Source organism: Cetorhinus maximus, chromosome 18 (genome assembly GCF_964194155.1).
Source record: "Cetorhinus maximus chromosome 18, sCetMax3.hap1.1, whole genome shotgun sequence".
Taxonomy (NCBI): domain Eukaryota; kingdom Metazoa; phylum Chordata; class Chondrichthyes; order Lamniformes; family Cetorhinidae; genus Cetorhinus; species Cetorhinus maximus.
The window spans coordinates 81,604,356-81,630,278 of NC_135896.1; the positions used below are offsets into that span (position 1 = coordinate 81,604,356).

Genomic DNA, 25,923 nt, shown 5'->3' on the forward strand with positions numbered 1-25,923 from the left:
GCACTCACATGGTGCTTAGATCTCCATGGCAACAAGCAGTCAACTACATCAACCCACAACGGCTTCCCCTTGCTGAAGGTTCAGCTGGTGTGTGACTACCACAAACACAACCTACCTGTCTGTGCATGATTCCCAGGGAACCTCCACCGCTCCTATATTCTCAGTACATCTCAGATCCCTGACATCTTCCAAGGTCCACAGATACTGCAGGGTTGGATCCTTGGGGACAACGGCTACCCACAGAGGATGTGGCTGATGATGCCTGTGTGGCAGCCTCCTCAGCAGAGCGACGGTATAATGAGGCTCATGTCGTAACCCAGACCTTGGTGGAGCAAATGCTAGGCATTTTGAAAATGAGGTTCCGGTGCCTTGACAGGCTTGGTGGAGCCCAGCAATACAGTCTCCAGAGGGTGTCGCGCATCATCGTCACTTGCTGCGCACTACACAACCTGGCACTGCAAGTGGGGGAGGACCTGGCTGAGGTGGACGTCGAAGGGGATGATGATGATGAGGTCTTTGCATTGGCCAGAGGAGGCAGGCATGCATGGGGGACCCTCATATCTGCAAGATTTGTGGAGAATGATCACGAGATGCAGTGAGGACAATCTTGACATCTCCCTGTGCATCTGTGAACATTTGACTCCTGTGTGGCTGATGGCAGCACACATACCCTCAGTGCTCAGGCTCATGTCATGGAGACGCAGCTGAGGCCCTAATAGTCACTAGATCCCAGGAGGAGGATGATGATGACATGCAGTGAGGACACTCCATAGATCTTCACATAGCCTCTGAGAATGTCTGACTCCTGTCTGGCTGAGGGCAGCTCGCTTGTGCTCTGTGATCAGGGTCATATCATAGAGACACAGCCGTGAAACTTTAAATGTACCTGATCCTTTGTCAGCCTTCAGCACCTGTCCCCTTCAGGAGCACAGCGTCGCCAGTCACAGATGCTGACGCCTGCCCACGACATTCTGGCAGCAATAACAAGCACCCATTAAGGTGCAGGCATCAGTAATGTGTCCAGTTAGTGTGAAGCTGGGCCATCACTTTGGTCTGAAGGTTACACACTGCACAGGGAAGAGGCCCTGGAATGAGACATCTGCCTTTATCTTGTGCAGGAACCAAGGTTTCACATCTGAGTGACACAAACACTGCTCATCATAACAAGGAGCCATAGGCAGGGAGACATTGTTGAGAGTTTATTTACAATAATGAACATTAAGTGCAAGTGAATAACACCTGTGCCCAGGCTGTGCAACTGCATCTTCTTAACCTTCCTAACCTGTCTTGGTGCTCCCTGGACATCCACAGAGGAGGTGGAGGCAGCCTGCTGACTGCTATGCTCTGTCTGTGATGACCCTGGTGGGTGTCCTCTGGAGGGCCTCGGCCTTTCTTTCAGGGTCCTGCTGTATGGCAGTGGCACCCTCCTCAGCTTGTGGAGCTGGAGCTGCTGGGGCCACAGGAAGAGGGGATTCGGATGGGCCAGACACTCCCAGACCTCGGTGGATGGCCCTGGGGTGTGCACCTGCTGATCCTCCTCCCTATGGGTGCCCGAGGGCCCCAGGCTGACTCTTTTGAGGAAAAGGGGAAGCTGGAGTGAGATCAAGCTGCCCACACCCCTCTCGCATTGACACTTTTGGAGGCCATCTATGGCATCAGCATTGGAGTTCATCCCATGCCAATGCAGGACCAATATCCTGTACCAAGGCCTCCTACCAGTGTTGACCTCGATGTGTTGGCATGTCGGTGTTATCACCGCAGACTGAAGGCAGACATACTCCTCCATCGTGCCTTGCAATCTGAGGAGTGCAGCAGATATCCCTTCCTGTTGTTCCCAAGTTTGCCTTTGCAGCTCCTATAACTGAGGTATGACTGAGTCCAGAGGTTCGTCATCTGCCTGGGACTCAGCAGGTTTCTGACCTCCAGCAGTCCTCTGAGTGCCAGGGACCTGGGAAGTCCCCTGCCGCCTGCTGTGGTTCAGACAGTGCGATGTGCTCACCAAATTGTAATCCCGAGGCTACTCTAGAACTAGGTCCCAGCGAGGGGTGTGTCTCTGCGCTGGTGGAGGGTGTGGGCGAGCGCTGTGAGTGCTTCACTCAGGGTGTCAACAGATTCTCCTTCTGAGCTGTATTCACCGACCAGCTGGATGACTCTCTTTTCAAAGTCTGTGAGGACCTTGATGTCGGGCATTCCTCCAAAAGTCTGCGACCTCTCCCTTTTGTTGTGCACCAGCTTGTCCTGCATGAAGACAGATGAAGAAAGTGTAAGCAGGACAGCTGCCAGGCCAGATGATAAGGGTCGTGCCGATCGTTTCAGACTGTTCCTGCCCCACGGAACTCATTTCTTCCTATCTTGACTCCATTCTCTCTCCCCTTGTCCAGTCTCTTCCCACCTACACCCGCGATTCCTCCTGATGCCCGACATCATATCAACAATTTCCAGTTCCCTGGCCCTAGCCGCCTCCTCTTCACCATGGACGTCCAATCCCTCTACACCTCCATCTCCCACCAGGATGGTCTGAGGGCTCTCTGCTTCTTCCTTGAACAGAGGCCCGAACAATCTCCATCCACTACCACTCTTCTCTGTCTGGCTGAACTTGTGCTCTCACTGAACAATTTCTCCTTAAACTTGTCTCACATCCTCCAAATAAAAGGTGTGGCTATGGGTAACTGCATGGGCCCCAGTTATGCCTGTCTCTTTATGGGGTATGTGGAACATTCCTTGTTCCAGTCCTACTCCAGCCCCCTCCCACGACTCTTTCTCTGGTACATCAATGACTGACTGCTTTGGTGCTGCTTCATGCTCTCATCTGGACCTGGAAAAATTTATCAATTTTGCTTCCAATTTTCACCCCTCCATCACTTTCACATGGTCCATCACTGACACTTCCCTCCCTTTCCTTGACCTCTCTGTCTCAATTTCTGGTGATAGACTGTGCACCAATATCCATTACAAGCCCACTGACTCCCACAGCTACCTCGACTACAGCTCCTCACACCCCGCTTCCTGTAAGGACTCCATCCCATTCTCTCAGTTCCTTCGCTTCCGTCGCATCTGTTCCAATGAAGCCACTTTCCAAAATGGCACTTCTGACATGTCTTTCTTCTTCCTTAACCAAGGTTTCCCCCCACGGTGGTTGACAGGGCCCTCAACTGTGTCCGACCCATCTCCCATGCCTCTGCCCTCACACCTTCCCCTCCCTCCCAGAACCATGATAGGATCCCCCTTCTCCTCACTTTTCACCCCACCAGCCTCCGCATTCAAAGGAACATCCTCCGCCATTTCCGCCAACTCCAGCATGATGCCACCACCAAACATATCTTCCCCTCACCCCTCCTCCCCCAGTCAGCATTCTGCAGGGACCGTTCCCTCCAGGACACCCTGGTCCACTCCTCCATCACCCCTAACACCTCATCCCCTTCCCACGGCACCTTCCCATGCAATCGCAGAAGGTGCAATACCTGCCCCTTTACCTCCTTCCTCCTCACCGTCCAAGGCCCCAAACACCCCTTTCAGGTGAAGCAGTGCTTTACTTGCACCTCCTTCAATTTGGTCTACTGCATTCGCTGCTCCCAATGCGGTCTCCTCTACATCGGGGAAACCAAACACAGACTGGGTGACCACTTAGTGGAACACCTCCGGTCTGTCCGCAAGCATGACCCAGATCTTCTGGTCGCTTGCCATTTCAACACACCACCCTGCTCTCATGCCCACATGTCCATCCTTGGTCTGCTGCAATGTTCCAGTGAAGCTCAACGCAAACTGGAGGAACAGCACCTGTTGTTCTTTCACACAATTCTACCCTTGTTCTGCTATAATCACATTCTGCTTTCTTACCTTTACGCCACTATTAGCACCTTTTTTTTAAGCACTCACCATTACCATTGACTTTGTCCTTTAGTTCATGAAAATCCCTCCATTGTCCCTACCTATCGTTAGCCTTCTATCCAGCTTCACCTGCCCCACTCCCCTTAAGCAGTATAAATTTCATCAGATTTCCACTTCTCTTTAGCTCTGAAGAAGGGTCATAAAGATTCGAAATGTGAACTTTGTTTCCCTCTCCACAGATGCTGAGTTTTTCCAGCATTTTCTGTTTTTGTTTCAGATGAGAAGAATGCCTGGCATGTGTGGGTGGTGAGTGGTGCCATGGACGGGATGAGGACAGGATCTGCAGGGCAGATGAAGGTGTGTGTGAGAGTAAATGGTGATGTCCCTTGAACTGACAGTGAGTGAAATCCCTGTGGATGTGTGATGGGTTTGTGAGTGTGTGAGTTGAGAGTGTTGAGAAGAGTGACTTACCCTGGTGGAACGGAGGAGATCATTCATCCGCTTTCGACACTGGATGGCTGTCGTCTTTTGTAGGGTGTTGGCGCTGACCACTGCTGCCACCATCTCCCATGCTGGATTGGTGACCTTGCTCGTCTTCGCCCAGTGGGGTGGGGTAGAATACTTCACAGCGGGCCTCCACTGCACCCATTAAGTGCCCGAGGCAGGCGTCACTAAATTTGGGGTGCAGCATGTTTTCTCCCTTTGGCAGCCATGACTTTACAGTAGGTTCCAATTTCTTAGCGCTAGGTCTGTGCAGGGGAGCCCTTTAAATATGGCACCCGGATAACTGAAGGCCTGAGGTAATGGCAGGACGTGTGAATCAGAGGCCACCCCACCAGCAATCTGGCGTGTTTCCCGGGAATGCATTATTAATAAGGCGGGACATGCCAGGATTGGGACGATGCAGCGCAAAAACCCACCATTGCGGCCAGCCATAAAATGTTCTTTATCCCACCCGCTACGGCGGGATATAGGGTGGGCCATTTAGAACTAAGATCAGGAGAAATTTCTTCACTCAGAGGATGGTGAACCTGTGGAATTATCTACCACAGAAGGCTGTGGAGGCCAAGTCATTGAATATACTTAAGAAGAAATATATAGATTTCTAGACTCTAAAGGTGTCAAAGGGTATGGGGGAGAGATCGGAAGTATGTTGTTGAGATGGTGGATCAGCCATGATCATACTGAATGGCGGAGCAGGCTTGAAGGGCTGAATGACTACCCCGCTCCTGTTTTCTATGTTTCTATAGTAACAAACAAAAACAAGTACACAAATTGAACAATATTGCACAGAAGGCCATTCGGCCCATTGTACCTGTGCCATATAAGTAAAACAAAGCAAATATTTGCATGCAGCCTTCAATGCTCATTACGTGTAACTGAAATCCGACTACAATTCCATACAAATGATTGCAGCAGTTTCAGATTCTTGGTTTTTTTTTGCACAGTTTGGGACTGGTTGCCAGGGAGCCCTGAAGAATCAAAAAGCTCCGGGAATCATGACAATAGTGTGTCTCTGGGGAAACTCTCTGCTTCATGCTGGATGGTGTGTGTCTTTAACTCAGAAAACATACCTTACTTCAAGGGGTTTAGGGAGGTGGGTAGCAGGTGCAGTTAGAAACTCACCCACTGCAGCTGTCATGATGATGGGAAATTGTGACTGAGTGAGATCTACCTATAACTTCACCAGCTAACCAAATACATATGGGACTATTTAAAGAGGACCACTTTGTTTTTAAAAAACACAAGAAAAGACACTAACCAAAAATGGCTGCCACGAGTCATCTGATGTCTGATATCGTAAGTTGACCACTTTTCTGGAAAGTTCCGATGTGGATTGCACTGCAGACCTGCCCTGACATGTTGTATGGAATTTCACACCTGGTGGGGTGTCAAGGTCCACTTCAAAAATGGACATTTGAACGGAAGGCATTAGAAATGCAAAGTGCTGGATTTTAATCAACTGAGCCAGAGAACTAAAAAAGTGCAAGAAGGAGTGAGACAGAGATAAACACAGTATATTGTAGTATACATAGGAATTATTCTAAATTAAAATAATTAAAATAAATTAGTAAGTACTTTAGTAAACGCTTCATATAAAGTATAAAGTATGTCAGTGCAGCTCGGCCATGTGGAATGTGCATCTTGTGGAATGTGGGAAGTCATGCAGGCACAAAGTGCCCTCGATGACTACATCTGCAGAAAGTGTCACCAGCTGCAGAAACTTGAGCTCCAAGTTGCGGAGCTTGAGCGGTGGGTGGAGTCACTGTGGTGCATCCACGAGGCTGAGGATTACGTGAATAGCATATTTAAAGAGGTGGTCACACCGCAGCTAAGAAGTACACAGGCAGAGAAGTAATGGGCGACCGCCAGAGTATTTAAGAGAAACAGGCAGGTAGTGCAGGAATCCCCTGAGGCTATCTCGCTCTCTAACCGCTTTCCCATTTTGGATACTGGTGAGCGAGATGGTTCCTCAGAGGACTGTAGCAAGAGCCAAGTTCGTGGCACCACAGGTGGCTCAGCTGCATGGAGAGGGGAGGAGGAAGAGTGGAAGTGCTATAGTTGTAGGGGATTCAATAGTTCAGGGAGCAGACAGGCAATTCTGTGGCCGTAGACGTGATCCAGGATGGTATGTTGCCTCCCAGGGTCAAGGATGTCACAGAGCAGCTGCAGAACATTCCTTTTGTGGGAGGGTGAATAGCCAGAGGTCGTGGTCCACATAGAAAAAGGGATGAGGTCCTGAAAGCAGATTTTAGGGAGTTTTAGGGAGTTAGGAAGGGAATTAAAAAGCAGAACCTCAAGAGCAATAATCTCAGGATTACTCCCAGTGCCATGTGCTAATGAACATAAGAATAGGAAGATTGAGCAGTTCAACACATGGCTGGAGAAATGGAGTAGGAGGGAGGGCTTTAGATTTCTGAGGCATTGGAATTGGTTCTGGGGCAGGTGGGACCTGTACAAGAAGGATGGGTTACACCTTAACAGGACTGGGACTAATGTCCGTGCGTGGTTGTTTGCTAATGCTATTGGGGAGGGTTTAAACTAGATTGGCAGGGGATTGGGAACCTGGGGGAAATTCAGAGTGTAGAGGAGAAAAACTGACAGTGGGAAGTAGTGAAGTATCAACTGGTAACGAGGATATATCAGAATTGCATCAAGGTAGATAGAATACTTGGAGAGTTTGACAGAATTAGAGTAGACAACTGTGAGTCATTAGATGGGGTCAGAATAAGCGGGGAAGTAAAAAAAAGTCTAAATCAGGGTTAATGTGCATGTATGTGAGTGCACGGAGTGTGATAAATAAGGTTGGTGAACTGCAGGCACAGGTTGACAAATAGAATTATGACATTATTGCTAAAGCAAAGCCCTCAAAGAAGGGCAGGACTGGGTGTTAAATATTCCTTGGGTACAAGGTGTTTAGGAGAGACAGGAAAGGAAGAAAACGGGGGTGGGGGAAAGGCAATATTGGCTAAAGATGGCATTACAGTGCTGGGGAGGATGTTCCAGAGGAGTCAAGGACAGAATCTTTCTGGCTGGAGGCAAGGAATGGGAAAGGTGCAATAACATTGATTGGTGTAGTATATAGACCACCAGCTAGTGGAAGGGATGTGGAGAAACAAATTTGCAAAGAAATTGCGGAGAGGTGCAAGAGTTATAGCATAATCATAATTAGGGACTTCAATTATCAAACTATGGACTGGGATAGGAATGGTTCAAAAGGACAAGAATGTGTTCAAGATAACTTTCTGCAGCAGCACGTTTCCAGTCCAATGTAGGACATGCACTTTTGTACCTGGTTCTGGGGAATGAGTTGACCCAAATGGATCAAGTATCAGTGGGAGAGCCTCCAGGGGACAGTGACCATTGTATCATAAGGTTTAGGTTAATCATGGAAAAGGATAGAGAGCAATCCAGAGCAGGGATAATTAATTGGGGGAAAGCCAACTTTGATGGGATGACGATGTATCTGAGTCGAGTGAGTTTGAATCAAATGTTGGCAGAAAAGACAGTGGCTGATCAATGGGCCACCTTCAAGGAAAAGGTATTGCTGGCAATGTCAAGGTATATTCTCTTGAAGGGGAAAGGTAGGAAAAATAAATCTAGAGTGCCCTGGATGATGTGAGAGAGGTAAAGTTGAAAAGGAAGAAGTGCACGTACGACAGGTGTCAGGTAGAAAATACAATGGAAAATCAGGCTGAATATAGAAGGACCAGAGGGGAAGTGAAGAAACTAATAAGAAAAGCAAGGAGAGAGCATGAAAAGAGGCTGGCAGCTAACATAGAAGGGAATCCCAAAGTCTTCTATAAGCATATAAGTAATAAAAAGGTGGTAAAAGAAAGAGTAGGGCTGATTAGGGACAAAAAAGTGGACTTGCGTGTGGAGGCTGGAGAAATAGCGGAGGTGTTGAGCAAGTACTTTGCATCTGTCTTTACGAAGGAAGAACTTGCTACCCAGGCCGAGGTGAGGGAGGCGGTAACTGGTACACTAGAAGAACTTACAATCGAGAGGAAGGAGGTGTTGGAAAGACTATCTTTACTTAAAATGGATAAGATACCAAGACCGTATGAGATGCCTTCAAGGATACTGAGGGAAGTGAGAGTCTAAATTACAGAGGCACTAGTGATAACCTTCCAGTCTTCCTTAGACACAGGGGAGGTGCCAGAGAACTGGAGAAATGCGAATATTACGCCCTTGTTGAAAAAGGGATGCAACGAGAAAGCTGGCAACTACAGGCCAGTCAGTTTGACCTCAGAGGCAGGGAACCTTCTGGAAACTATAGTTCGGGATAAAATCAATAGTCACTTAGACAAGTGCAGGATAATTAAGGAAAGCCAGCATGGATTCATCAAGGGAAAATCATGTTTAACTAACTTGCAGGAGTTTTTTGAAGAAGTAACAGAGAAGGTTGATAAAGGAAACACTGTTGATGTGGTGTAAATGGATTTTCAAGAGGCATTTGATACAGTGCCACACAACAGACCTATAAGCAAAATCCTAGGGTCATGGAATGAAATGGAAAGTAGGCACTTGGATAAGAAATTGGCTGAGTGACAGGAAATAGAGAGTAGTGATAAATGGTTGTTTTTCAGATTGGAGGGAGGTTCGTAGTGGAGTTTCCCAGGGATCATCGTTGGGACCCTTGCTCTTCCTGATATAGATTAGTGACCTAGACTGTGGTGTTCAGGGCATGATTTCAAAATTTGCAGATGATACGAAGATTGGGAATGTTGTCAACTGTGATGGGGATAGTCTTGAACTTCAAAGGATATAGACATGGTGGATTGGGCAGACAAATGGTGAAGTTCAATGCAGAGAAGTGTGAGATGATTCATTTTGGCAGGAAAGATATGGTGAGACAGTATAAATTAAAGGGAGAGACTCTAAAGGAGGTGCAGAAACAGAGGGACCTCGGTGTGTGCATACATAGGTCATTGAAGATGGCAGGGTATGTTGAGAGAGCAGTTAATATAGCATAAAGTATCTTAGCCTTTATTATTAGAGGCATTGAGTACAAGAGTAAGGAGGTCATGTTGAATTTGTGTAAGACACTAGTTGGGCCTCATCTGGAGTACTGCGTCCAGTTCTGGGCGCCATACTTAAGGAAGGATGTGAAGACATTGGAGAGAGTACAGAGGAGATTCATAAGAATGATTCCAGGGATGAAGAACTGTAGCTATGAGGATAGATTGGAGAGGTTGGGGCTGTTTTCCTTGGAGAAAAGAAGGCTGAGAGGAGACTTGATAGAGGTATTCAAGATCCTGAGGGGTATGGACAGGCTAAATAGTGAGGAACTGTTCCCACTCAAGAGACCATCAAGAACTAGAGGGCACAGATTCAAAATAATTGGCAAAAGCAGTAAATGTGATGTGAGGAAATTCTTTTTCACCCAGAGGGTGGTTGGAGTCTGGAACGAACTTCTTGAAAGGGTGGTGGAGGCAGGTTCGATCGAGGTATTCAAAAGGGAATTGGATTTCTACCTGAAAAGAGGGAATGTGCAAGGTTACGGGGATAAGGCAGAGGAGTGGGACTACGTGGAATACTCTTTCAGAGAGCCAGTGTGAACTCGGGCCGAATGGCTTCCTTCTGCACTTTAAAGATTCTGAAATTCTGTCAAGACAATGGAAACTGCTAACCAGCCAGATACCCAACAGGCACTCAGAACTCCCTGTGGAGGATGAAATGACTCCATCTCGTGTTGGTTTCTACTATCTTGAAATATGTAAAAGGTTTCTGAGATAAAAGATCAAAAATGCGATTATTTGTTTGACCTGGTCATAACACAGCAGGACCCAGGCTCGGAGGCAATGTCACCATGGGCTCGCCCATTTGTTGCACTAGCAGGAGGTGGATGCCAGCCTCTGGGAAATTCTCATGAAGCTCAGAGTGTAGGGGGCTACTAGCAGAAGCCAGAGGCACGAGACACAAACCATCTCGACCCATCAAACCCCGCGCATGCACAGAAGCAAAAATGGCTACAAGGGAAGCTAAGGCTTTATGACATTCGATGGGGTGACACCGTGTCAGCTAGTAATATCCATACAGAACCCTGCCCATTCAGATTAAGGACTTGAAGATCACATTAGGTAATCAAGCACGATGATATTGGTATAAATGTGGGACACTCCTACTCTAATGGGAGGTAAGAGCATGTGGTGAATTCTGGGCTGGGAACAAGTTGGTTGTTACTCTGTCTCACCTGCCTTATTTGGGTGACTATTACAAGTCCTGGGTAGGAACACTTATTGGAGGGAAATCTAAGGTGTTTTATCTTAAGCGGTGCCATCGGCCTTCCAGACTGAAATTCCCTTTCTTGCTGGAGCAGTTTCACTTCAATAGACAGAACTTTCACCTAAGTGAAGCCCAGACTTACTAGATTATGTTTCACATGCCCTTTTAATTAATAGAAATGAGCATAGTGCACTGCTGCTGCGTCAATAGGGTGCAGGACAAGTCCAAAAGGATCTTTCCTCATGGACATACTCACCGACTTGAAAATGATCATGGTGGGGGGCGGGGTGGTAGGTGGAATGGTGAACTGCCATTTGGAGCCGCCTAGCCTCTAATTGGCTGATTTTTCCATCATCCATTTCCAATTCAACATTGCAAGCCCACGTGAAATGAAGAGATTTGACTGCATGGCGTTGCAAACAGTATGAAGCAGTGCGAACATTTGAAATACCAGACCTAAGGCCGCTTGATACCAGATCAGGCCGGAATGGAGTGAAATTCAGACGGTCTGGTCCCCCTATAGGTGTGTGGGGAAGGGGGTTCTGGAACGAATGGATGGGATCCAGGGAATGGGAGGCCTAAACCTTCCTTATAGGACCTACTTCCTCAGTCTTTCTGACCTCACAAAGGAAAGTTTAAAAATTCCATTCCTATTTGGGCCTCTTTATGTTCCCAACAGATCCCAACTCTCTCCAGCCCGGTTGAACAATGGTTTTCTCACTCTGGCCTGAGTTAGAATCACAGTCAAGGCTCAATGATGTCATCGGAACATGCCTTATGTTTAAAGGAGGACCCCACTGGCTTTGGGTGGACAGCATGGCTGCCCTCCCAGAAACCTGGATAAGAATCACTAATGGGGGACCTGGCAACTCAAGAGCAGGTAAATAAGCCGGGCAATTTTAATTGCACTCTCGCCCAGCTTCCGACAGGCAGGTAGGGTTAAGTTCATTCTCAGTGTATTAGGGTGAGTCCCAAGATCTCTGCTTGAAGTAAAAGCTCTGTTAAAGACCAATGGGCCTCTCGTCCTAGGTGAGCTTCACTGATTTCAGTGTTGAGTAAAGTTTCTTCCTGTCAGTATCCCATGGATGTTGCTTAATTCTTGTCTTCTGTCCTCCTTACAGATGCAGGAGTTGGAACAAAGAGTGATTGAGGCTGACCAGCGGGCAGAGAATGCAGAGAAACAGGTATCCTATATGCAACAGAGAGGGACAAAGGAAGTGGCTGTTTGTTATATGAAGTGCCCCTTCTTAGTGTGTTTAGCACTACCATGGCAATACATTCTCAAAGGATTGTCTTGGAGTCTCTCATGAATGAACGATTAATTTCCAAGTCACTGCTCTGAACAATGCCTGAGAGAAATGAGTAGTGATTTCTTTTAAAATAATATTATTTATTTTCTTTGAACACTTTTGCATATTAGTTATGAAAATATTGGACATGTAAGAGGACTGATTGACAATCAAAAAGCATCAACAAGAGTCAGTTTACTTTCCAATTAAGAACATAAAAACTAGGAGCAGGAGTAGGCAATTCAGCCCCTCGAGCCTGCCCCGCCATTCATTACGATTGTGGCTGATCTCATTTCGGCCTCAACTCCAATTTCCGGCCCTCTCCCCATAACCTTTCAACCCATTACTAATTAAAAATCTGTCTATCTCCTCAAATTTATTCAGCGTCCCGGCATCTACTGCACTCTGAGGTAGTGAATTCCACAGATTCACGACCCTTTGAGAAAAGTAATTCCTCCTCGTCTCTGATTTAAATCTACCACCCCTTAGCTTAAAGCTATGGCCTCTCGTTCTAGAATGCCCCACAAGGGGAAACATCCGCTCCACGTCTACTTTGTCTATCCCCTTTAGCATCTTATATACCTCAATTAGATCTCCTCTCATCCTCCCAAACTCTAGCGAGTATAGGCCTAAACTGCTCAATCTCTCCTCATAAGACAAGCCCTGCATCTCTGGAATCAATCTAGTCAGCCTCCTCTGAACCGCCTCCAATGCAATTACATCTTTCCTCAAGTAAGGGGACCAAAACTGTGCACAGTACTCCAGGTGCGGTCTCACCAATGCCTTGTACAGTTGCAATAACACTTCCCTATTTTTATACTCTATTCCTTTAGCAATAAATGCCAAAATTCCATTTGCCTTCCTTATTACCTGCTGTATCTGCATACTAACTTTCAGCGATTCATGCACAAGGATACCCAGATCCCTCTGCACTGAAGCATTCTGAAGTTTCTCTCCATTTAAATAATAAGTCGCCTTTTTATTCTTCCGACCAAAATGGATAACCTCACACTTATCCACGTTAAACTCCATCTGCCAAATTTTGGCCCATTCGCCTAACTTGTCCATATCCATTTGTAAATTTCTTATTTCTTCATTGCAACTTACTTTCCCACCTATTTTGCTGTCATCTGCAAGTTTAACTATAGTACCTTCTATCCCTGAATCCAAGTCATTAATATAGATTGTAAATAGTTGGGGCCCAAGGACCGAACCCTGTGGCACCCCACAAGTTACAGCTTGCCATCCAGAAAAAGACCCATTTATCCCCACTCTCTGCTTTCTGTTGGTTAGCCAATTCTCTATCCAAGCTAATATATTACCCCTAACTCTGTGTGATCTTATCTTGTGTATTAATCTTCTGTGCGGCACCTTATCAAAGGCCTTCTGGAAGTCCAGATATACTACATCTGCAGGACCCCCATTATCCACTTTGCTTGTCACATCTTCAAAGAACTCTAGCAAACTAGTCAAACACGATTCACTCTTCATAAAACCATGCTGACTCTGATGGATTGCATTTTGACTTTCCAAATGCCCCATTACTACTTCCTTAATAATGGATTCCAACAATTTCCCAATGACAGACGTTAAACTAACTGGTCTATAGTTTCCTACTTTCTGCCTTCCCCCCTTTTTGAATAAGGGCATTATATTAGCATTTTTCCAATCCACTGGAACCTTTCCAGAATCCAGGGAATTTTGAAATATTATAGCCAATGCATCCACTATCTCTGCTGCCGCTTCCTTTAAGATCCTGGGATATAGGCCATCAGGTCCTGGGGATTTGTCACCCTTTAATCCCGATAGTTTGTTCAGTACTTTTTCTCTAGTGATGGTAATTGTTCTAAGTTCCTCCTTCTCTATATCCTTTGCACTACCTGTTACTATTAGGGTGGTACTAGTGTCCTCCACTGTGAAAACTGAGGCAAAATATTGATTAAGTGTCTCTGCCATTTCTGCGTTTCCCACTATTAACTCCCCAGTCTCGTCCTCTAAGGGACCAACATTCACCTTAGCTACTCTCTTTTCTTTTATATACTTGTAGAAGCTTTTGCTATCAGTTTTTACATTTTGCACTAGTTTTCTTTAATAATTTACCTTTGCTTTTTTATTTTTTTTTAGTAACCCTTTTTTGATCTTTAAAAGTTTCCTAATCTTCCAGCCTGCCACCGACCTTTGCAATTTGGTATGCCTTAGTTTTTGCCTTTAAGTTATCTTTAACTTCCTTGCTTAGCCATGGATGCTTTTCCCCCCTCTTACCATCTTTCTTCCTCTTTGGAATATATTTTACTTGTGAGGAATTGAATATCTCCTTAAATATCTGCCACTGTTCATCAACTGTCCTACCTTGTAGTCTTCCTGCCCAGTCCACGAGGGCCAAATCTGCCCTCATACCTATGTTAGTTACCTTTGTTAGCTCCAGAACACTAGTGTGGGACTCAAGTTTCTTGCTCTCAAACTGAACTTGCAATTCTAGCCTGCTATGATCACTCTTCCCTGGATGATCCTGTACTATGAGATCATTAATTAATCCCATCTCATTACACAAAACCAAATCCAGAATAGCCTGCTCCCTGGTTGGCTCCACAACATATTGCTCCAAGAAACAATCTCTAATACACTCTATGAACTCTCCCTCAAGGCTACCCTTGCCAGTTTGATTAGGGAAGGTGTTGCACCATGAGTAGGAGCATGTTAGGCGACCAGTGGCATGCGTATGGGGGCAGGGAGGGGTGGTTGGAATGCAGGAGGTCATGGGACGTAACCTCCAAAAATACATCCAACCAGAGTAAGCATCCCTAGTTGGGGAAATGAGAAACTTGGCTGATCACTTCAGGTAGTCCCCATGATACGGTGGAAGGTTTTTGATCTAAATGGCATTTTCTTACACCGCGCTTTATGTTCATAAAACCCTGATCTTGCTTCTCTTTGCTGGCTGTGCGAGAGAGAATGTACTGGCATCCTATCTGTTTTGCCTGTGACAGAGGCGTGTCTCTGGCACAGATTGTTCCACACTGTTGTGCATACGCAGTTATCTTTTTGTGACTCATTTCCTTGGTAATAACTTGTGTGGATGAACTCATTCAAATTTTCCTGCCTCCCTCATGGGATCAAGGAACCCTACAGTACAGAAGGAGGCCATTCAGTCCATCATGCCAGTGCCAGCCCTTTGAGTTATCCAGTTCCTCCACTCCCACTCCTGATTTTTCCCCATAGATTTTTCTTTTCAACTATTTCTCCTTTTGAAAGTTACCAGTGAATCTGCTTCCACTGCCTTTTTCAGGCAGCGCATTCCAGATCAGAACAATTTGCTGTGTTAAAAAAAAAAGTATTCTTATTGGTCCAGTCCTTTTTTTTGTCATTTATGTGTGTGTTCCAGTGAGATTGAGAGTTTGGTGATCTGGTACCGAACTGATTACCCCCTTCCCACCACCTCCCACCCCAATCTCACTCCCAAATCCAGATCCTGAGGTGATGGTTGACACCTCAACCATTGTCCAGCCAAGATCAGCTAACTTAGCATCGATCAGTGACTGACTCTGGGACCCTCTTGGCCTCAATGCTTTCTGTTGTGCACTGGGGCACTGTATCTATGAATTAAGCCATTGAGGATGGTGACCTTTTAGAGCTCTGGTTAGGCCAGAACTAACATATCCCGTCTAATTCTGGTCAACACATTTCAGGAAGGACACGAGGGTCCTTGAGAGGGTGCAGAGGAAGTTTACCAGAATCGTTCCAGGAATGAGGGATTTTAGTTACAAGGTTAGGTTGGCAAAGCCGGGGTTGTTCTCCTTGGAGAAATGAAGATCGGGGGAGATCTGGTAGAGGTGTATAAGATTATGACAGGTTTACATAAGGTACACAAAGAAAAGCTGTTCCCATTAGCTGATGGTACAAGCACTAGGGGACACAGCTTTAAGGTTTTGGGCAAGAAATACAGGTGTGAGTGGCAATGACCTGGAACTTGCTGCCTGCGAGGGTGGTGGAAGCAGAGATAATTAATGATTTCAAAAGGAAATTAGATGGAGCACTTGAACGAAACAAACTTTGCAGGGCAACAGAGAGAGAATGAGGGAAATGGGACTGACTGGATTACTCTACAGGGAGTTTGCATGGACTTGATGGATCGAATGGCCTCCTTCTATGCATTAATGGCTCTATGGCCTGTTTGGAATGATGTTGCTCATATCCTGATTCGCACCAGGTCCCGTTCACCCAACGCCTCTGTGCTCAATGACTTATTTAGGCACCCAGTCCAGCAGCACCTCAATATTAATGAGTATTATTAATGGTTCCTAATGAATACTTTATCTCTATCTTCACAAGAGGGAGGGATGATGCAGACATTCTCATTAAAGAGGAGGATTGTGAAATATTAGATGCAATAAGCATAATGAGACAGGGAGTACTTGAGGGCCTGGTATCCTTGAAGGTGGATAAATCACCAGGGCCGGATGGATTGTATCCCAGGTTGTTAAGGGAAGCCAGGGAGGAAATAGCAGATGCTCTGAGGATCATTTTCTCACTTGATACAGGCGAGGTACTGGAGGATTGGAGGTCTGCAAACATTGCACCATTATTTTAAAAGGGTGCGAGGGATAGGCCAGAAAATTATTGGTTGATCAGACTGACTTCAGTGGTGGGCAAATTATTGGAATCAATTGTGAGAGACAGGATAGACTGTCACTTAGAAAGGAATGGATTGATCAAGGACAGTCAGCGTGGTTTTGGAAGGTGAAGGCCGTGCATCACTAATTTAATCAAATTTTTTGAGATAGCTACAAGGAGGATTGATGAGGGTCGTGCAGTGGATGTTGTCTACATGGATTTTAGTGAAGCATTTGACAAGGTTCCACATGGCACGCTGGTCAGAAAAGTAAAAGCCCATGGGATACAGGGGAAGGCAGTGAGTTGATCTAAAATTGGCTCAGCAACAGGAAACAAAAGGTAATGGTTGACGGATGTTTTTGTGAATGGAAAACGGTTTCCAGTGGTGTTCCACAGGGCTCAGTGTTGGGGTCCTTGCTGTTTGTTTTATATTTATTAATGCTTTAGATTTAAATGTGGGAGGCATGATTGGGAAGTTTGCAGATGACACAAATATTGGCCGTGTAGTTGATAGTGAAGGTGACAGCTGTTGCCTCCAGAATGATATCAATGGTTTGGTTGACTGGGTGGAAAAGTGGCAAATGGATTTCAACCTGGAAAAGTGTGAGGTAATGCATTTGGGGAGGGCAAAGAAAGCAAGGGAATACTCAATAAATGGGAGGATATTGAGAGGGGTTGAGGAAGTGAGAGACCTTGGTGTGCATATCCATAGGTCCCTAAAGATGGTAGGACAGGTGGATAAGGTGGTGAAGAAAGCATATGGGATGCTTTCCTTTACTGGACAAGGCATTGGATACAAAAGCAGAGATGTAATGCTGGAACTGTACACAATGCTGGTTAGGCCACAGCTGGAATTTTGTCTACAATTCTGGTCGCCACATTACAGGAAGGACACAATTGCTCTGGAGAGAGTACAGAGGAGATTTACAAGAATGTTGCCAGGGCTTGAAAATTGCAGCTATGAGGAAAGATTGGATAGGCTGGGGTTGTTTTCCTAAGAGGAGGGGAGGCTGAGGGGTTACCCAATTGAGGTGTACAAAATTATGATAAGCCTAGATAGGGTAGACAGGAAAGACCTGTTTCCCCTAGTTGAGGGGTCAATTATGAGGGGGGCATAGATTTAAGGTGATTGGTAGAAGGATTAGAGGAGACATGAGGAGAAACCTCTCCACCCAGAGGTTGGTGGGTGTCTGGAATTCACTGCCTGGTTTGGCAGTGGAGGCAGAAACCCTCAACTCTTTTTAAAGGCACCTGGATCAGCACCTGAAGTGCTGTAACCTGCAAGGCCACGGACCGGGTGCTGGAAGGTGGGAATAGAATGGGCGGCTAGTTCGTTTTCTTTTTTTAATCGGCCGGTGCAGAATGGCCTCTTTCTGTGCCGCAACATTTCTATGGTTCAATATTCAAATTCTCTTCCTCGTGTTTAAATTCCTCTATGGCCTCACCATAGCACTTCCTCCAGCCCTACAACCAAATTTTTAGTGTCAACGTTTGTCTTTTAGCAGTCCTGTGAAAGGTCATGGAACGTTTCAGTGCATTAAAGGTGCTAGATGAATGCAAGTTATTGATGTTAGTGTTGTTGCTGTTGTTGATGATGTCGTCAGTGGTGGTGTTGGTGTTTGGTGTTGGTGTGGAGTGGAGTATGTTTGACGGTTGGGGCATGTACAGATTCTGCGGAGCCTCGCGTGGTTACCTAGGTGAGTCGGCCTAGTGCTGGATTCGTGCTCAAAAGGTTCCCACAGCTCCCCTGGCAACTGATGAATGATTAAACCCCTGGCCACTGGGCCAAACCGCCCCCCCCACTCCCTCATCCCCCAGCTTCACAGTTCACTTGCTCACATCAATGTGTGCGCCTGGGAAAACCCCTGGAATCAGGAGAGAAACGGAGACCTCAGCTGAATGAGGCGTTTTATTGCTTTTAATGAGTTGGAACTGCCCTTCCCCCACCCTCCCCTCTCATCCCCTCCCCGTCCAAACAGCCTGGATGCCATTCTCCATCAGGAGATTTTAAAACTTTGTTACCTATAAACTCAACAATTCCTTTGCTATTCTGGCCAGCCTCCCACCTTGCAACCTCTGTAAACTTGAACTCGTGACTCTCTGCTGCTCATAATCCTAATTTACAGCAAACTCCTTTCACCCCTCGCCCCATCGCTTGCTGACCTACATTGATTTCCGATCCAGCAACTTCTGAATTTTAATGTTCTCATGCGCATGTTCAAACCGCCCCTTAGGCCTCACTGCCCTTTATCTCTGTAACTTCCTCCAGCCCCGCAAACTTCTGAGACAATCTACGTTCCTCCAATTCTGGCCACTTGTGTGCCGCCCTTTCCCTTCACTCCACCAACGCTGGTGCCTTCGGGCGCTAGGGCAGGATTTTCGGGTGGTAGGTCGGAAGCAGCGGGCAAGCCCAGTAGTGGCTGGGAAACGGTCTGCCGCCCACAATCGGGCAGTGTGAAAGGCACGCTGAGAAGCTCAGGGCTGCCGGGGTGGGAGCACTGAAGTCTGCGCATGCGCGGGGTGGGTGGTGGGACTGCGCACTGAAAGCTCCCTGAAGGCAGGGAGCTGGCGATTTTTAAAATATAGAAAAAAAAAAATGTCCCAACGTGGGACTCACTCACAATAACATAAAGAGAATAAAGATTCTGACCAAAAATTTATATTTATTTTTTATTTAATTGTGGAAACCTCATCCCTCCCGTGGATGAGGTTTCCTGAAAAAAATCAAAAGGCCGCCTGGCCAATTCGCCCGCCCGCCCACCAGCTGTAAGGTTGGACAGCAGCGAAAAATAGCATTTGATTAATACATTAATGGCCTCAATCGGCCTCTGAAATGTCGTCGGGCTTGCTGCCGACTCTTCTGAGCGCCCCCGACTGAAAGATCGCGTGAGTGCGCGATGACGTTGGGACGCTCACCCGATGTCATCGCGTTGCTACTTTACATCCAGTCGGGTCAGGCACGTGCCCACCCGCAGAACGTAAACTCCTGCCCCGAAGCTCTGGAATTCCCTTCCTAAACCTCTGCCTCACTACCTTTCCCTCCTCCTTGAACAAGCTTTTGGTTCACCTGTCCTGATACCTCCTGGTATGGCTGAGTGTCAAATTATAAGGACATGAGAAATAGGAACAGGAGTAGGCCATACAGCCACTCGAGCCAGCTCCACCACTCAATAAGATCATGGCTGAACTACATCAACTCCACTACCACCTGCATCCCCCACCACCATCCCCATATCCCTTGATTCCCTTAGTGCTCAAAAATCTATCAGTCTCGACCTTAAATACAGAATGCATAGCCCACTGGGGTGGAGAATTGCGAAGATTAACAGCCTCTGAAGAAATTCCTCCTTATCTCAGACCAAAATGGCTGACCTCTTATCTGAGACTGGGCCTCCTAGGGCAGAATTTTCCATGCCCGCTGGCGTCGGGCGTCATGGCGGGCGTGATTGCACGTTGATGTGTTTCATAACTGAACATAAGCGATGCGCACTTGGCGAGCTGAACTTTGCCCAGGACTTTGAGATTTGTTTGTTTACCTTGCTTCAGGCATCACTCACGGTCAGCACGCCAGGCAACACGACGTTGCTTTTAGGGGAGCTCACGGGCAGGTCACCCACCTACCGGGCCAGCTGTAAGATGCAGGTGGCTTTTCAACGGCTGCAGGGCTCGGGCTTGCTTGGCGAAGGGGGAGAAGTGGCCTCAGGCAAGGGAAGAGGCCACAGGACGAGTGATGTACTGGGGAGGGGGGGCATCCCAGGGTGTACGTGGGGGCACATGTTGATCTGTGCAAATGGCCTCAAGAGGGTGAGGGCTGAGGAGGCAGTTTCCAGAGGAGATGAGTCCACATGGAGTCCAGGAATTTGCCTAGTGAACCTTTGTCACACTCCTTCTATGGCAAGTATGTCCGTCCTTGGTAAGGAGACTAAAATTGTTCATCTCTGAAGTGCCTTGGGATGTTTTTCTACATTAAAAGCGCTATAACCAAGCAAGTTGTTGTTATTGAAAGGTCAACATTTATTGCCCATCCCTAATTGCCCTTGAGAAGGTGCTGGTGAGCCGCCTCCTTGAACTGCTGCACTTCAACTGGTATAAGCACACCCACAGTGCCGTTAGGGAGGGAGTGCCAGGTTTTTGACCCAGCGACACTGAAGGAATGGCGATATAGTTCCATGTCAGGATGGTGTGTGTCTTGGATGGGGACTCCCAGGTAGTGGTGTTCCCATGCATCTGCTGCCCTTGTCCTCTTAGATGGTAGAGGTCACAGGCTGTCGAAACAGCCTTGGCAAGTTGCTCGTCCCAGAAAAGAATGGTGTGCTTTAATTTTTCATTTTCTTCAAACGCCCTTCTTTATTAGTGATTGGAGGTGCTAAAATAAGGCCAAATGACTGAGCTGGATGATAAGTAGTGTTAGAGACAGGGAGAGATTAAAGGGATGAAAGGTCCTTTTTCCACCTCGACTGAAGACAGCGTGTTTGTAAAAAAGGAAAAAAAATGTTTTAACCCTCTGCATGCTGAGACTGTCAGGAACGGACGGACAAATGACAGGTTTTCTCGTCTGTTTTAAAAGGAAAATGCATATTAATTATTCAACATCCGAATATGTATGGAAGTACACACACTCACACACTCACACACACACATACACACTCAAGAAAAGGTTATGATTAAAGATGGTAGCATGCACTTTGCTCATCAGAGTTTGAAAGTTCTTTGGCTACACTCGCTTTTCCCCAGGATAAAGGCTTGGAAACGATGCAGGCCAGTAATCCTTTTGGTCCATTGAAGTCTGGAGGTTTAGGAAGACGGATTCGCTGTGGTTTATTGCTTGCAGTAGCAAATTTCTCTTGTTCCGCTCCAGTTGAGGTTATTTCAAAGCCCTGTGGTGAAAACCATGGTTCAGTTCCTCAAATGGAGGAGTCGAGGCCAACCCGATGTCTATGCTTTCTGATGGTTCTTAGGCAGGTTCTTCTTCCTCCATTGTTCTGAAAATGCGCCTTATTAAACGTCTTTATTAAAAACCTGATTTCTGTCATCTGACCAGAGTGCTTCATTTCCATTATCCTGATAGCAAGGCCATTGTCAAACACTGGGGTCTGGGTTTCACCCATTCCCATGCCATCGTGACAGAATAGGGTTTTTTCACACCCATTCTTTGGATTTCAACTCTGAAGTCGAAAAGTCTGCAAGCAGTATGGTGAAAGCAGTTTCTTTAATTATTTGGAGAAGGGCAGATTATCTTGGGGGTCCTGTAGCTCCATGTGTATTGGCGGGAAAGAAAAGGTACCTGACCTCTCAACTCCATTTTCTTTTCAAGTAAAGTGTCTATTTCAAATTTATACTCCAAAAGTTCATATTGCGTGAGCATGACAATAGCCATTCGGCCCCGCGTTCCTGGCCCAACTCTGAAATTGGTCCCGCGTCTCCTCCGTGTCATGAAAACTCAAGGAAGATGTCAAGTCAGAGTTGGCATCTCTAGTTAAAACTGCTCAAAAGCCAAAGTAACTTTGATTGTACCTGGGATTCCGATCCTCATTGAAGTTCATAACAGCTGGGTGGAGATAGACCTGTTGGATACTGGTAAGGATTTTCAGACCTCCAATCCGGCTTCTCCATGTTTACATTGACTAAGTCAAGATTATTTCCTTTCATCCAGCAGAGAAAGTACTAATGGTCCAGTATGTTTCCTCACATCCCACAGTTCATTCGCCAATCATCAGAAAATTCCCAGCGGTAGACCAGCAGCATAAGGGTTAAAACCATTCAGTAATCAAGGCTTCAGCTCAAGGCTTCTAGGTGAACTTCAAAGGCTTTAAGCCCGTCATTAGCCATATGGACAGATCGTCAAAAGAATTCAGACGATTAGCCCTCTCTGTGTTGTCAAGGTTGGCACTTTACTCAATTACCAGGAAGCTGAGGCCCATTATTAAGACTGAGTGCATGTCAAGACGGAAGGTTATGAGTGGGGTGGTGGGAGGGCTAGCTTTCCCACACTCTGTGCCTGAGTGTCAATAAATATCTCCTTTGTGAGGATTCGCTCACAGAGTTGTGTTGTGTCAACATTACTGAGGGCCTCCGAAGCTTGATCTGTTACCGTCTGCAAAACAGATTTAGCCTCCCCTGTTTTTTTTTGTGTGAGTGGGAGTTATAGGGGTACTTTGGACTGTGACCTTGTGTGGAGAATGGATGGCTTCAAGTTACAACCTAACGCGAGCTTTGTTTAGCCGACATTAAGAGCAGACATTAAACAAAGTCTTGGGTGGTCATTTCCTCGGCTTCTTCCTTCTGTCCTGTTCTTTACCCATAACACTATAATCATCGGGAAGGAATGAAAGGTTGAGGCTCTTTTGTCTAAAAAGAGAAGGCTGAGTAGTGACCTAATACAGATCTTTAAAATTGTGTAGGGAGTTTGATGGAGTAGATGTGGAGAAAAATGTTTTCGCATGGGTTTGTCCAAAACTGCAGGCCTTAAAATATAAGATATTCACTAACAAATCCCATAGGGGACTCATAAGAAACACCTTTATCCAGAGAGGGGCTAGAATATGGATCTTGTTGTCAAGTGGAGTAGTTGAGGCAAAGAGCATAGGGGAAACGGGCTAAGTACAAGAGGGCAGCAGGAAGAGAAGGAAATGCTGATGCGTTAGATGAAGTACTCTGGGAGGACGCTCTTGGGAAGAATAAATATTGGCATACACCCGTGAATGGTCTGCTTCTGTGCTGTAAATTCTATGTAACACCAGTTCTCTGTTTATGTCTCCAGCTGAGAGACAGTTGACCTCCCAGTATACTCTCTGGGAGGATGGCGTTTTGGTTCAGCATTCTGCAGGGCCTCTCCTTTTGCCTCTGCATTTAAGATAACGTATCACTGGTACATCAGAATGTGGAAATAAAACTTCCCATTGGACACAGAGCAAAAATTGCAGGGAACTCGCCGGAATTGAACTTTTACTGGAGGTGTAGAACTGAGGGAGTGCTGCACCTTCTGAGGTGCCATCCCTGAAACATTATCTGGCCATTATCTCATTGCTGTTTGTGGGGTCTTTCTATGCACTGATGGGCTTGCACTCTCCTACATCACAACAGTGGCTATGATTAAAGTAAAAATCACTACGCACTGAGCTAAGGCTGGCACCCTAAAGGAAAGGGAAGGAATTGGCCAGGACAGTAAATGCCAGCTCAGTCACTCCCCACTCAGCTACGTGTGCTGGAAGAAGCTCGCTCAGGTCAAGCAAGGTGAGAGAAGCCACCAATAAGGATAAACTACTTTAAGTATGCATTCTTTCCTCCCCATCACACCGTATAAAAGGGCTTTAATGGATTATAATAAATGGCCCTAAGGTCACAGCATATCCTTGTCACCCCTATCTTCATCTAGCAGTGTTCATTCATTAGCAACAACTTATATTTATACAGTTCCTTTAGCGTAGAATGCTTCTGCTAAAATTTGTTTTACTTTTAACTCTATTCAGGTGCAGGCAATGAGGGAGAAATTGAAAGTGGCCAATGTCCAGACCAGCGAATCAGAGAACAGTTTATTCAGGAGGTACCAAGAAGTAACCAATACACTGCAGGAAAAGGACGACATGATTCAGAGGCTGGAACAACAGTTGGACAAACAGGTAGTTCAACAAAACAGTTAATGTTTGGAACCAAATATCACAATTGCAATCATAAATCTTTTAGGTTATTTGAAAATCAAGCAAGACCTTGAAAAGTCTTTATTATATTTTTACTCTCCTTTGCTTACATTAATTATAGAGAGCAAGACTCTGAAACCTCAATGTTTCAGTAGATAGTGTAATTGTTTTTAATTCGTTCTCAGGGTATGGGTGTCACTGGCAAGGCTGGCATTTGTTAACCATCCCCGGTTGCCCTTGAGAAGGTGGTGGTGGACCTTCTTCTTGAACCGCTGCAGTCAATGTGGTGTAGGTACACCCACAGCGCTGTTAGGGAGGGAGTTTCAGGATTTTAACCCAGTGACGATGAAGGAATGGTGATATATTTCCAAGTCAGGATGGTGTGTGTCTTGGAGGGGAGCTTGAAGGTGGTGGTATTCCCATGCACCTGCTGCCCTTGTCCTTCTAGGTGATGGAGGACATGGGTTTGGGAGGTATAGAGGATTATATATCTGTAGGTCCCAGATTCAAATACCAGTGATGCTGACCTCAACAGATGGCAGTAGTGGACTAATGGTGAGTATCCAGTCAATAAATTTTAGTCTGAAAACAAAATGTAGGTGAAAGCCTAGACAGGAACCAGCTCTCAGATTATTTATATATGAAAGGGACATCTGGATTAAAATTGTTTGATGTGTGGTAATCATTACAATGTGGGAAATGTAGCAGCTAATTTGTGCACAGCAAGCTCCCAGAAACTGCAATGTAATAGCAGCCAAATAATCTATTTTAGTGATGTTAGTTGAGGGAATAAATATTGAGCAAAACACTTGGGAGAAGTCACCTGCTCTTCTTCGAAATTATGCCATGAGAGGGCAGATGGAGTGGCAGCTTAGTCTTGCCCAAACTACGGCATCTCCGGCAGTGCAGCACTACTTCAGTAATGCACCAGTGTCAACCTACAGCCTGTGCTCCAGCCTCTAAAGCAAGGCTTCTGACTCAAAAGATGATAGTGCAACCCACTGAGTCATTGCTCACACATTATAAATATGGTAGTTATATTGTGGATGACATTTCAATTAACAACAATATATCCATCTTAAATAGGTTACTATTTAACTTACCATTTAAGAGCATTAGGATTGGACAGCCCAAGCCTGGCTGTGGTTACACTTGAAACAGTTTTTCTCACAGAATATTCCGGATCAGTGGGCAGATAGGTCTAGGAAGAAATGTTTCCCGTCTTATTTCCCTGTTGAGATATTTGAACACTGAAGAACCCCAACCAACATTATTAATATTTGAATGGAAATGCATGTTTTGTTTTCACAATGTGTGGAATCGCTGTTATATTTTTTACCTCATTAGGCCTAAAATCTGTGTATTTGTAGCCAAAATTGCTAAGTTCTCATTCGATCTCATCTATTTGTGTTTTGACATAATTTCCAAATTCAAAAATTAATTCCTGCTCAAGACATGAAAACAATTTTAATTACCTTAATTACTAATTAATTTTCTCAGAACCAGTTAAGAGCCCAGGAAGCGAAGGTGATTGAGGAAAAGGCGGCCAGAATCAAAGAGTGGGTGACGTTTAAGTTAAGAGAAGTAAGTCCTGAGTCGTGGTGTATACTTGAGGTGACTTTGCAGCATTAAATGAAGCCACTGTAGAGAGGATGAGGCACTGAACCCTCCGAGATCACTACACTTCTCTAATCTTGAGCTTTTGTCCATCCCCGATTTTAATGGCTCCACTGTTGGTGGACGTGCCTTCCGCTGCCTTGGTCCTAAACTCTGCGATTCTTTCCCTAAACCTTTCTACCTCTCTGTCCAACTCTTTCTCTCCTCCTTTA

General features: G+C 45.9%; 1 protein-coding gene across 1 annotated transcript in view; it reads left to right on the top strand.

The window, feature by feature from the left end:
* Positions 1-25,923, top strand: part of plekhh1 (pleckstrin homology domain containing, family H (with MyTH4 domain) member 1) — a 155,946-nt gene that overhangs the window by 51,782 nt on the left and 78,241 nt on the right. Inside the window, exons 3-5 of the mRNA XM_078563061.1 lie at positions 11,679-11,741; positions 23,927-24,076; positions 25,595-25,678. Coding sequence (XP_078419187.1) covers positions 11,679-11,741; positions 23,927-24,076; positions 25,595-25,678 — 297 coding nt within the window. The remainder of the gene's footprint in view (positions 1-11,678; positions 11,742-23,926; positions 24,077-25,594; positions 25,679-25,923) is intronic.